Below are 13,643 nucleotides of genomic sequence, written 5' to 3'. Positions count from 1 at the left end.
TGTGTGAAAACATTGCCCCTCAGGTGTCTTTTACATCTTTCCCCTCTCACCCTAAGCCTATGCCCTCTAGTTCTGGACATCCCCACCCCAGGGAAAAGACTTTGTCTATTTATCCTATCCATGCCGCTCATTACTTTATAAACTTCCATACGGTCACCCCTCAGCCTCCAACGCTCCAGGGAAAACAGTCCTAGCCTGTTCAGCCTCTCCTTATAGCTCAAATCTTCCAAACCTGGCAACATCCTTGTAAAATCTTTCCGAAACCTTTCAAGTTTTGCAACATCTTTCCGATAGGAAGGTGACCGGAATTGCACGCAATATTCCAACAGTGGCCTAACCAATGTCCTGTACAGCCGCAACATGACCTCCCAACTCTTGTACTCAATACTCTGACCAATAAAGGAAAGCATACCAAACGCCGCCTTCACTATCCTATCTACCTGCAACTCCACTTTCAAGGAGTTATGAACCTGCACTCCAAGGCAGAAAGATCATCTTGGCCAGGACTTGTTTGACAATCATTTTCAATGGAACAGAGTTCTGTGAAGTCATCTTTCACGGACTGTAAATGTATTGATGCTGCAGAGACCAGCAATTTCCTGCTTAATCCTAATTACAAATACAGTTTATAGTTTGGTTTGTTCTTTCTTTGTTTTCCCTGTTGTTTAATCAAAGTTAAGGTTACAAAGTGATGGAAGGTTTCACAACATCAGATGCTCCCTCATTCAGTCATGACTAAATTTAATGCTATATTTAGGATGCTACCATTTAGATAGGGTTAGAACACCATACGGTTCTAAAGATGGTGAGCATCTCTAACTTCACTCTTGCAGCTGCAGTGACAATTACAGTTGATCACATAGTTGATAATGAAAAGTGAACACACATTTAGAATATATTTATTTGTTTTGCTATTTACAATAAAGTTTCATTCATGCCACCTACGTGGCCTCAAATGGGTGTTCTTTTTCTCTTCACTCCCACGACGTCTAGGTGCAGTCTTGGCATCTGTTGATGAGGTGGAGGGTGTATGTTCGTCATGGAGTTTTGGTTGCGAAAATCTGAGGGAATTTGTGGATAGAAGGCTCAGACATGCTCAGAGGGTGTCCTGCAAGATGCAGACTCACCCTCAACTTGAAATTGTACAGGGTTCTGTTTTGCAGGCAAAGTGGGGGGGCGGGGGGGGGGGGGGGGGGGGGGTTGGAGGGGTGGTGTTGGTGCTGGACACCTTTTCACATGTCTCAAGAGAAGCTTTCTGGGAGACTGTTTTTGGCACCTTTTCGGATTAACAGCCTACTGACATCAACCTGCTTCCTCATGAGGAAGAGGTACCTAGAATGAGGTCAAGGTCCCTCATCACCCAGTTGCTTTGCCATTGTTGCTGAGCACCAATGGTTAGAGCAATGCTGTGCATATCTGATTGATGCTCCGAATGCTGGACTTGGCTGTCCGTGGCAATCGTCAACTGTTCACGCAGACAGTCAGACACATGCAGGCCCGTGTCAGCATGGTACCAAAGGCATTAACAGACTCCTCCAATCTTCAATCCAGTTTGCCAATTGCCTCTGACAAACCTGCCTACTGCTCCTGTGACTTTGCATTTTAATAAAGTTACTAATGACCAATAGCTTGAGGTCTTCTCTTGCCTTGGGCGGAGTAGATGCCTCATCTCTAGTAGGCCTCCGGGATCTAGCAACCTGTGGTATTTCTTCCTCAGGCAGCTGCGGAGATGTGCCAGTGATGTCTTCCTGCTTCAAATCCAGCTGAAACATCAGATACCACTGAGGTATCAGTTTCAGAGCTGATAGGATGCAGGGACAACCTTGCCAGTGCTGCCTCCTGAGGGGTCTGTGGTTTCTTCTTCAGAACAGGTGGTTGCAGTGTTGGCTGGAGTGACTGCTGTATTCAGGGAACAGCATGTGAGAATGCCACTAGTGCCTGCAGATAAAAAGAGTGGGAATTATTGCAAAATAGGAGTAGAATCTTAAACATGTTAAGAATCCATTTACAGTGATGGTAATGGGAGGGTCAATCAACCTTACTTGGTTGCCTGGACGTGGAAGTCTTTATTCTTTTCCTCAAGCTCAAGTTTCTCTCCTTGTGTGGGGTGAGAAGACAAATGTCAGGCATCCCACTACTTGCTTTGGCCATCTCTGTCCGATTATGTGCTGTTTTCTCCTGCAATGATATAAAAGAAGGGATTGAGCAAGATGGGAGTGACTGGCACAGATGTTAGTGCTGGTGTAGGTGGGGGAAAGGTAGTGATGTGCTCCAAATGAGTGAGTACAAAGTGCAGAAGACCGGAAAGCTTAGATGGTGCATATAAAAATGAAAGTGGTGGATCTTGAGCTTTGGTGGGAGGTGAGAGCAGTACAGAGTTAGAGTGAGTGTGAAGAAAGAGAGAGAAGATGGTGTCATTTACCTTTGCAAAGCACAGATCATTAATCTTCTTGTGGCATTGCTCAGCATTCCTCTGGACATGGGAAACTGCACACTCTCAGGTGGCCACTTCAAGCCAGGCTGGCACGGTCCTCGTTGTGATTTTCTCTACCAGAGAGCAAAGAGGATGAGCCTCCTCTATCCCATCTCCAGGATCTCCAGGTGATAAGTCAGCAAAGTGGGCTGCCAACTTATATCTATCAGCAATCGCTGAAGCAATTCTGCCCATACTGAACTGTGATAGAAAGGTAATTCCTGACTTGTAACAATGGACCAGATGCAGATGCAGAGCAGGGCTTTAAGTACTGCAGCATTGGCAGGAAACCTGGATGTTCGAGACAGCAACAAGCACTTCATTGCTGGTGAGTGCACAATGTAGGCAAGCAGGAGGCTGGAAGAACAAAGCAAGCCAGGCAGCATTAAGAGATGGAGAAGTCAACGTTTCAGGTGTAAGCCTTCTTCAGGACTAGGAGTGGGTGTAAGAGGAACTGCAGATAAAGGGTGGGGGTGTGGTTTGGGTGGAGAGGGGGCAGATAGTGAGGTAGGGATAGCTGAAAAGTCACGTGACTGTAGTAGCCAGTTTGTTTCATGGTGTGGTCAAAGAGCTGCAGGGCTGAAGAGGTCATGGCCTTGTGGAAGTGAGAAAGGGACTCATTGAGTGCACATCTGAGGGAGGCAGAGAACTTCTTGAAAGTGGGCGTCCTTTGAAGAGACTTTGCAGTGGTACAAACTTTGTGACAATAACAGGAGTATGGTACAGTAGAGAGGTTTGGTACATAATGAATAAAGCAACGGACAATCGCACAAGATAACTTGTTACAGCTCAGAGTGAAATCCTCCATGAAACTCCCTGAAATTGATATTTTGCCAATATTGGGAAAAATTCAGCCCATAGACTCCAGTAGCTTTCTGATAACCAACATAAGACAAACTGGTATGTATTTCTGTGGCTTCCCTCTTGAACTTATCAACATTGACAGCAGCAAGAAGAGCTCACTGTGGAGGCAGAGTTGAAAAATGTGGTGCTGGAAAAACACAGCAGGCCAGGCAGCATCCGAGGAGCAGGTGAATAGACGTTTTGGGCATAAGCCCTTCTTCAGGAATGAGGCTGGTGTGCCAAGCGGGCTGAGATAAAAGGTGGGGGGGAGAATTTGGGGGAGGGGCACTGGGAATACGATAGGTGGAAGGAGGGGAGGGTGAGGGGGTTAGGCCGGACAGCTCGGGAAGAAGATTGCAGGTCAAGAGGGCGGTGCTGAATCCGAGGGTTGGGACTGAGATAAGGTGGGGGGGGGATGGGGAAATGAGGAAGCTGGAGAAATCTACATTCATCCTGTGTGGTTGGAGGGTTCCTAGGCAGAAGATGAGGCGCTCTTCCTCCAGGCGTCATGTGGCCAGGGTCTGACGATAGAGGAGGCCAAGGACCTGCATGTCATTGGCGGAGTAGGAGGGGGAGCTAAAGTTTTCAGCCACGGGGCAGTTGGATTGGTTGGTGCGGGTGTCCCAGAGGTGTTCCCTGAAACGTTCTGCAAGTAGGCAGCTTTTCTCCCCAATGTAGAGGAGACCACATTGGGTGCAGCGGATACAGTAAATGATGTGTGTGGAGGTGCAAGTGAATTTGCGACGGATATAGAAGGATCCATTGGGGCCTTGGAGGGAGGTGAGGAGGGAGGTGTGGGTGCAAGTTTTACACTTCTTGCTGTTGCAGGGGAAGGTGCCGGGAGTGGAGTTTGGGTTGGTGGGGGGTGTGGACCTGACGAGGGAGTCACGGAGGGAGTGGTGTCTCCTGAATGCTGAAAGGGGTGGAGAGGGAAATATATCCCTGGTGGTGGCTCTGTCTGGAGGTGGCGGAAATGACGGAGGATGATACGATGTATCCGGAGGTTGGTGGGGTGGAAGGTGAGGACCAGTGGGGTTCTGCCCTGGTGGCGATTGGAGGGGCGGGGTTCAAGGGCAGAGGTGCGGGAAGTGGAGGAGATGTGGTGGAGAGCGTCGTCGACCACGTCAGAGGGGAAATTGCAGTCTTTGAAGTAGTTGTTCGGTAGCGGAATTGGTCCCTCCTGGGAGCAGATGAGGCGGAAGCGGAGGAATTGGGAATATGGGATGGCGTTTTTACAGGGGGCAGGGTGGGAGGAGGTGTAATCTAGGTAGCTGTGGGAGTCGGTCAGTTTGTAGTAAATGTCCGTGTTGAGTCAGTTGCCCGAGATAGAAATGGAGTGGTCTAGGAAGGGGAGGGAGGAGTCTGAGATGGTCCAGGTAAATTTGAGGTCGGGGTGGAAGGTGTTAGTAAAGTGGATGAACTATTCAACCTCCTCATGGGAGCATGAAGTAGCACCAATACAACCAATCATCGATGTAATGAGGAAAATGTGGGAGGTGGTGCCAGTGCAGCTGCGGAAGATGGAAGCGAAAATCATGGAGGTGGTGGAGGGCGTGGGTGGTGTCCCGAACATAGTGGGGAGTTCTTGGACTAAGGGGGGCAGGACAGTGTCGAGGTATACAGAGATGAGTTCAGTGGGGCAGGAGCAGGCTGAGACAATGGGTCGACCAGGGCAGTCGGATTTGTGGATTTTGGGTAGGAGGTAGAAACGGGCCGTGCGGGGTTGTGGGACTATGAGGTTGGAGGCAGTGGATGGGCGATCTCCTGAGGTGATTAGGTTATGGATGGTCTGGGAGATGATGGTTTGTTGGTGTGAGGTGGGGTCATGGTCAAGGGAGCAGTAGGAGGAGATGTCCGCGAGATGGCGCCTAGCTTCAGCGGTGTAAAGATCGGTGCACCAAACTACCACCACGCCTCCCTTGTCTGCCACTTTGATGGTGAGGTTGGGGTTGGAGCGGAGGCAGTGGAGGGCTGCGTGTTGTGAGGGTGAGAGGTTGGAGTGGGTGAATTTGCAGGGTCAGTCGGTTCCGTAGGCAAGTGCTGAGGAAAGAGATGTGGCTGTAGTAGCGAGTTTATCTCAGGACGTGGCACCCACTCCAACTTCTCACCCTCACAACACACAGCCCTCCACTCTAACCCCATCCTCACCATCAAACCGGCAAAATGCCTCAAAATCAATAGTCTGTCTTTAATGTTCCATTGTTATCGAAATATTCTTAGTCTCCTATCATTCCAGATTTTTGAAGTTTGTGAAGGAAGGGACACCAGCTTTAATCTGTTGGAGTTCTTTTAACAGAAAAATCAGGACTAAAATAATATTTTATGGCAAGATACTGATGAACATCATTATAACAGACAATAGTCCCTTAACATCCAAATGTAATTTGGAAATTATTTAGAAAGAGTAGATGAGATTAAATAAGAGTTTAGATAAGGTCTGGAGATGAAGCACTAGACTTAAGCACCATAGGATTGTTCCTATCCACCCAAGGAGGGAAACATCCGAACAGTTTAACATCTAAATCGAAAAGCTGATTGTTTCAGTTGCCTGCTTGTTTAGTTAGCTGGAATCGAGTCTGTAGCAGTGAGTGAAATGACAGTTCTCTTACTCAATATTAATCTGTCAATTGAAACTGCCAAAGACATTAACTCAGCATTCATTTGTTTGCTGTTTTGAGAACTTGGGCATGTGCAAATTGCCCACTGTATTTGCATATATAACAGTGGCTGCATTTTCAAAATGCTGTGGACCATCCTGTGGAAATACAGTACTCTATAAATACAAATTTTTCCTTTCAGAGACAGTTAGGCTTTATGAATATGTAACAGAACAGGTGTACCAATGCTCATGATCACCTACGGTGAAAGTAGCAGCATGTGGGACAAAGATTCAACAGTATTTTATGATATATTAATTTTGACAGAATGGGAAGAACATCCTATAGACAAGCAAACTGCTGGCATGAATATTCAAGATTGAAATGGTCACAGATTTGCAATTTCTCTTCATTTTCCTTCAAAGTTGGTGTGCATCATGCCATCACATGAAGCACCGGTACACTACTTTTGGAAAAAACAATGCAATGGACAGAATGCACAAAGACAAAACAGCAACTGCTTTATAGTATACTTCATAAAACATAGCAGCCCTTTGTCTTGTTAGATAAAAGTTCATTTGAAAAACAGATCCAAATGCTTTAGAATCATGCACAGACCTCATCATCAGTGCTCTAGCATATTTTCAACTTCAATTTTAATTCTGGCCATGAAAATTCTTCAACTATTGTAAAAGAAAACGTATTTCTTGAATATATGCAATTTCAAGTTCACAACACCAATGAACAGTACATTGCATTCATACAATATTCTGTGCTAAGTCTGGGCAATGTCATAAATAAAAGAGTTCATCTCTCATGTATTAAGAATTTTAGCTTTTAGAAGCACTGTTCTTCTTCTGTGTGCATATTGAACGCAGCTTTCCAGTCAGTCAGTCAGTCAGTCATTCTCTTAGTGTACTACTACATCATTTATAAAAAGGACATTTCCATTCGACGTTTAACTTGGAGATTCACTTATTTACTACAATGGTAGTGGTGACATTATACAACAACAATTATATTAAGCAATTCTTCAAGACAGTGGCCCAGATTAATTCACCTTTCCCTTTCAAGCTCTTCGAAATGCAAATTTTGTTGATCATGTAAAACAAGCTTTTCCCACTGCCTCCACTTTCAAGTCCCAGATTTCTTGTTCCCCTTCAAAAGTGAAAAGTTGAGGGATATGAGTTTTTGAGTCGGCAAGTGAGCAGCAGTGGCCTTCAGCTGTTCGACAGCTTTCGTTGCTGGCCAGTGTTTTAACTGCAGGCTTTTTTAAAAAAAGAAAACATAAACTTACCTTTTCACAGCTTTATTTGCACAAAGAATCAGCCTCAAGGATCCGTCCATTGGACCATCCCATCTATAGAAAATGTAAGGATTTAAAGGGCCTCACACCCGTTAAGTTCAATTCCAGCTCCATGGCAGCCATTGTTGCTGCCCCATAATCTCATTTTGTGACCAAACTGGGACTGTGACCGATTTGGGATAACCTGACCTAAAGATAGAGTTTACTGTTATGAACAGCATTCACAACTTTGATAAATCTCACCCTTTTATATTCCAGGCCCCAATTTTGGTTATAACGCAGATAACAGAAGTATGGAAGTGTAAATCAGATAAACATGCAGCTAAACAGAAATGAGTAAGTTTTGGTAAAATTTCTTTGTATTCTGAAGCTTCACTGAAAGTCTTACCAAAATTCGTCATTGAAATAAATGAAAGGAATGTAATTGCAATCCACATGACATTAAACTCAGCAGGAAGACTTAGGGCTTACCCATTCCATGATAAGTTAATGCAATGATAATTTTACTTGTTGGTACTATCCACTAAAACTAAACCTTTACAAGTAGGGTCCCATATTTCAGTTATTGTTGAAGCTTTAAGAGGAAAGATTCAAGTAAAATCTCTTAATTTTTTACATGCCTCTCAAACTCACCTTTCTTCCCTCGAGTTTTGCTTTCTGTACCTGGTTTGACATTGAAGCAGAAAGTGCCAATTAGAGTCGTGAATGCATACCCTCAATTCCTTATAACTCAAAACGGTGAGTCCTGACTCTCAGTGGTATAGCAAGACTACATTTTGGATCTGGAAAGTATAAGGCAGCAATGGCTATCATGAAACTAACAGAAACTGTGAGGTCCCTTTAAATCATGCTTTCTAATGAAGGGCATAGCCTAATGTACAGGCTTTTGAGGCCTGACTCCTGGTGCAAATAGGCTGCAAATATATAGTTTTTCCTTCACAACCCAGACATATTTTCCAACAGACAGAATCTGCTCAATGACAAACTCACAAACCTACTCTCTCTCCTCCCAAACCGACACATCCCACTGAAAATCGCACAAACTTACTCTTGGGTCATATGAAAATGGGGCCACATTGAGAACATGTTTGGGAAAAACTGATTGAACAAATCAATTAAAAGAACCATTAAATAAGATTGTTATTTATCCTGTTCACATAGGTCTCAGATGCTCTGCAGGAACTGCTCCACCCCAAAGGCTTTTTAATACACAGTAAGTGCAATTTTCAAAGCAGAATCCAATAGAATGCCTGAAAGCAAGTAATGAATGGTTGGGGTCATTTGTTAGAGAGAGTGAGAGAGAGAGAGAGAGAGAGAGAGAGAGAGAGAGAGAGAGAGAGAGAGAGAGAGAGAGAGAGAGAGAGAGAGAATAAAATGCAGCCTAATGTAGGCTAAGCTTTATTATTGGCTGGGAGAAGCAGTAGGGATGCAGACGAAGTGTAGTAATTGCATTACTTTTTCAAAGAGTCAGCAGAGGTGTGACAAGCAGAGAGCATTCCTGCGTCTGTACAATTCTAGTACAACTCGATAGTTTAAAAAAAAAGCACAACTTTCAAGCTGTAGAATTTCTGCAAGTTGCACAATTTAAATCTTATCCTTTAAAATGGCATTTTGGCATCACTTACTCCATTTTTGGTTCTATTTAATTCTTGATAAATTTGAGAAACATTTACTGTCAAGCTTGGCTAACAATCCAGATATGGCTGTTGTGATTCAAGTTTTGATGAGAAACAGACTTCAGTCCGAATCAGGGTACAACTATTGAAGACTCAAAGCTAGACCAAATCATGCCAGTAGGAAAAATAAGTGGTTTGGACAATGTCAATTGCAGGATTAGTGGTGCTGGAAGAGCACAGCAGTTCAGGCAGCATCCAACGAGCAGCGAAATCAATGTCAATTGCACCCAAGTGAATGTGAATATTCCACAAAGATTTCAGAAAAGATTTTTGTTAAAAACGAATGGTCATATTTTCTTGCACGTCTCTGCAAAAACTCCTTTCACAAAACAGCCATATGCACATGTACCAGATATTTAACGAATTGTCTAAAGTTGCATGATTCTGGATGCTCATGTATTCATCTGTGAGTTATTGTATTGGTGTTAATCTCTGGGTTAATTCGTCCACTGAATTATTATAGCCCATCCACTGCCTTATAGAGTGTTACATTTGTTCACCTCTTCTCCTTTGTACATACCAGCTGGTAGGTTTAACATCAATTCACTTTGTGCAATGTATATTTATTGACAATAAATTCATATTTGATAAATATTGGCATGTCATCACAAAACTAAATTTAAAATGATATTAAATTGAAGTACTTTAAGTGTTATTGTGTCCTCCTTTGTTACATTCTGCCTTTATGGACAAAATTCAAAAGGTTTTAGAACGCCCAGAATCAGCACTGCAAGGCTTCAACTATTTTCTAAAAAAGCCATGTTACTAAATACAGTCCACTTGGGCAAATTACTTTATATTTAATGCCACAAAAAGGAACAAATAAAAAGACTGCAGTTTGCACTGACTAAGATGTCTATTCAAAAATCATTTTGATATGAAAAAAATTAAATTTCACAATTCAAAACTTTCTAAAACCCTGTTTCACTTCATTGAATTCACCATTTCAAGTGACTGAACAATTGCAATCGTCCATCTTTATCCAATTTATTAAACACCCAAATCAACCCATAATTGCATTACTTCCACACTTGGACACAGAATTCCATGACAATATTTGCACAATACTATGTTCAAATTGATTATTTAATATTCCAGTTCAGAACACTATATTGTGCAGTACAATAATTAAAGATAAAAACAAGTACTTCCATGTCCTATTTGCTGTATCAATAGGAATACATCACAGAATCAACAGACAACATAAATGACAACCTACATGAAGTATTTCTCTGCCTATAAACTAACATATTGTGCTGGTAAACAAATATATTTTCCATAGCAATGCCCATACATCGGGGGGAATTCTTTAAGTTTGTACCAGGCTGAGTACTTAAGATGTAAAATGCCACCAAGTATTAACAATTTTTAAATCCCAGACCAAACAATAATATTTTTAAAATTGCAATACCTTTTTACTTGGACCCAAATCAGTTGGTAAATCTTTTTCTTTTCTTCGTTTGAGTCCCAGACCATCATCAGATTTCCTTCTGTTAGGATGATATTCCTCCACTTTTGGACGTCCAAGGTCTTCAGATTTTCGTCTCCCTCCATCTTCACCTTCTTTAAACTCCTTTAAGAGAGACCCAGGAAGATTGGAGGCGAATTTAAACCCAGGGCCTCTCTTCTGCATGAAGATCGGAAATGGGAATAAACGCACATTACCACCCGCGATTGCAGAGAAGCTTGCGCTGCGCTGCCTGGTGTGGTATGTGGTCTACATGTATTTACTTTAAATGCATTTGTCCCTTTGTGTTTTGTTTAAGTACAAAGCTACAAATGTCGCAACAGTACTTTCAAAGTCACATTTTCTTTAAAACAAAGACTATGCACGTATCGTACCATTAGCATGTGCTTGGCTTAATCCAGGTTTTTGTTTTTAAATAGTGCATAACCATGCCACATTTACTTCCTCAAAACTAATTCTAAAATTACAATCCTTTAGGTATACCTAAGACACCTGATAGAAGTTTATAAAATAATGAGGTATAGACAGAGTTAATAGTAGGAAGGGGGATTTCAAGACTCTAATATTTAAGGTTAGAGGAGAGAGATTTAAAACAAAGACTTGGGGGCAATTTTTTTTTTACACAGAGGGTGGTTCATGAATGGAATGAACTTGCTGAGGAAATAGTGGATGTGAGCACAATTACAACGTTTAAAAGACATTTGGATAAGTACATGAGTAGGAAAGGTTGGGAGGGATATGGGCCAGGAGCAGGCAGATGGGATTAGTTTAGTTTGGGATTATGTTTGGAATGGACTGGTTGGACCAAAGTGCCTGTTGCCATGCTGTATGACTGTATACAACTGTTCTTTTGTGCGTTTAGATTATATTTACAGTACTCAACATGCTAATACAAGTTCTATAAACAGCTCCATAAAAATAACACTAATGTAAAGATGAATACAACTGAAATCTAGTATGGGGTAACGTGACATCTTCAGATTGACCAATGCAGGTCTCAAGCACCTTGTCGGGGAGGGGTGGGTGGAAAAAAAGAGTCCAGTGACAAGATCACCCATCTAGGTTATAAGATGGCAGATCAATCATCAATGTCATGGAACCTTACAGGAATTACTTCAGTACTGGCCAAGCCCATCTGAGTAGATTTGGTTACAAGTGATTTTGTTTAGAATTTCTACTGCTATCCAGGTCCCCAAATAATTTTGGAAGTAGTGTTTCAGTCATACATAGATAGGTAGAAATAGAGTGTGTGATAATAGTGATAAACATGGAGTATCAAATGTAAACATCCATTATCTGACTACTATATTTGACATCTTTCGTAGATGAAATCTTTTTTTAAAAAGAAGAAACTTGGGTCTAAATGAAGGGCTTTTGCCCGAAACGTCGATTTCGCTGTTCCTTGGATGCTGCCTGAACTGCTGTGCTCTTCCAGCACCACTAATCCAGAATCTAAATTGGTTGCAGCCAGCACTGGCTACAGACTGAAGTCCAGTGTTGAATGGCTAACCCTATTCTCAAATTAAATGTCTATTTTATCTAAAGTCTTCGAAAAAAAAGCAACTGAACCAGCATCAGAAATTTTTCGTCCACTGCAAATTCACACCTGCATGACAATCTCATATTAGGTGTTGAAAGGAACACCTGCCAGTTGGCCTCACTAGACAATGGAGCCAAACTTGTGAATACAGTATATGTATTTCAGTAGCTGTGTCTCAGCAGCACAGCAGAGAGGGAAAAAGAAAGGACAGGAATTAAACATTTCTCTTTCCCTATTTCTGGTCATTATCTCTGCAGCCAACACCCAGAGAAAAAGCAAATTGAGGAAATTACCAGTCACTGAGAATTCAAAAGGTACCTACAAACTTCACCACTGCTAAGGAGACCGTTAAACAATTGGGATCTCACTTTAAAATCTAAACAACTCAACAACTCAGAGAACTTTAAAAGTGCATAATCTTTATTCTTCCTGTTTATACCAGGTACACACTTCTTTTTAAAATGTTACATGTGTTTGATGTTGTACTTTATTAATTTTTTTCTCAGGTTTAGAAGGTAATAAAATGCTTTTTCTTTCACTCAATAAAACTTTGCCAAATTGGCTCCTTAATTTTGACTAATATAACATTTTAGTTGAAGTGCAATAGCTGTATGCTAAATAATAAAATTGTTATTGCAACTGACTGAGATGGGGGAAAATAAAAAGAGTGGAGCCAAGTTACCCCCTTATCATCTGGTTATTACAAGATAGAGAGATAGAAAGAGGACACTGTATGATTGAATTTAGTGATGTGTGTACTTGGCAAACCAAATGCCTTTGCGTTTTCAGAGCCCAAGATGGTCAGTTAATAAAATATTCAATTTGGTTTATTGCAGATCTATAAAATGGAGGGAAGGAGCAAAGAGCCAGGGTGCATGAAAGTGGGGTGTTAGTGGGGAAGGAAGAGACAGAAAGATGAGAACTTCCCTCCATTATACAAGATAATGGAGATTTTATAGTAGAAACATAGAAACGTATAAAATTGCGGAGCAATCAGAATTAATTTCTATTACTTCTAGCTTAAAATAAATTTCTGAACAGAAATTACTCAGGTCCAAATCTTTCCTCAGTTTTCTATGTTAGGCTTAGAATTCCTTTCAATCAGAAATTTTCTTTCTTTTCAAAAAATAATTACTTCATCAACACTTACTTTGCCTGTTTTTCCTTCCTGGTTACATTTTGGACATTCCCAGCAATTTGGCAACTCATCATTTATAAGCCCTTCAGACTCCTCCACCTGATGTTAAAAAGAACATTAACGTATTATACACATACATGAATCAAACATTTTAGATCGAAAATAGCTAGATAACTGAAGCAAGTCATCAAGATCGGTCAAATGTCAATAATACATACCAGGCAAATAGTTAGCAATTAGTGATTTTTTCAAAGAAATAAAAAGAGGCATATTTTGGTTGAAGGAAATTTTGTAGTGCAAAGTACAGTTGTCGAACATGTTAACACTATTTGCAACCCACTCCAGTGTGGGTGGCTTATTTTATCACTTTGGACTTATTACAAAGGAGACAAGTGCTGAGTAACAGAACTCTTTCTTTCATGACCCACCCTGTCCAGCTGAAACATTCAGAAATCTAACTCGCTGGGAATGCCAAGTCTCACATGGCAGATATCAAAGTAAACCCAGATTTTAGCAAGGCACTAGTCAATTTTCACGCGTATTGATGGACTGCAAATACAGCTTGACTGAAATAAGCCAAATACACATAATTGGTCCACATC

General features: G+C 41.7%; 1 protein-coding gene across 3 annotated transcripts in view; it reads right to left on the bottom strand.

Annotated features, from left to right (window-relative positions):
• LOC140491343 (lysine-specific demethylase 2B-like) overlaps positions 1–13,643 on the bottom strand; it is a 171,393-nt gene that overhangs the window by 90,553 nt on the left and 67,197 nt on the right. For 2 of the 3 annotated variants that reach the window (XM_072589383.1, XM_072589382.1), the window contains exons 4-5: positions 13,054–13,140; positions 10,307–10,522 (exon numbers count right to left, since the gene is read on the bottom strand). In XM_072589383.1, the coding sequence (XP_072445484.1) occupies positions 10,307–10,522; positions 13,054–13,140 (303 nt within the window). The remainder of the gene's footprint in view (positions 1–10,306; positions 10,523–13,053; positions 13,141–13,643) is intronic. The other variant, XM_072589384.1, reaches the window with a different exon arrangement.

Source organism: Chiloscyllium punctatum, chromosome 19, assembly GCF_047496795.1.
Source record: "Chiloscyllium punctatum isolate Juve2018m chromosome 19, sChiPun1.3, whole genome shotgun sequence".
Taxonomy (NCBI): Eukaryota; Metazoa; Chordata; class Chondrichthyes; order Orectolobiformes; family Hemiscylliidae; genus Chiloscyllium; species Chiloscyllium punctatum.
This window is presented reverse-complemented; position numbering and strand designations above follow the sequence as displayed.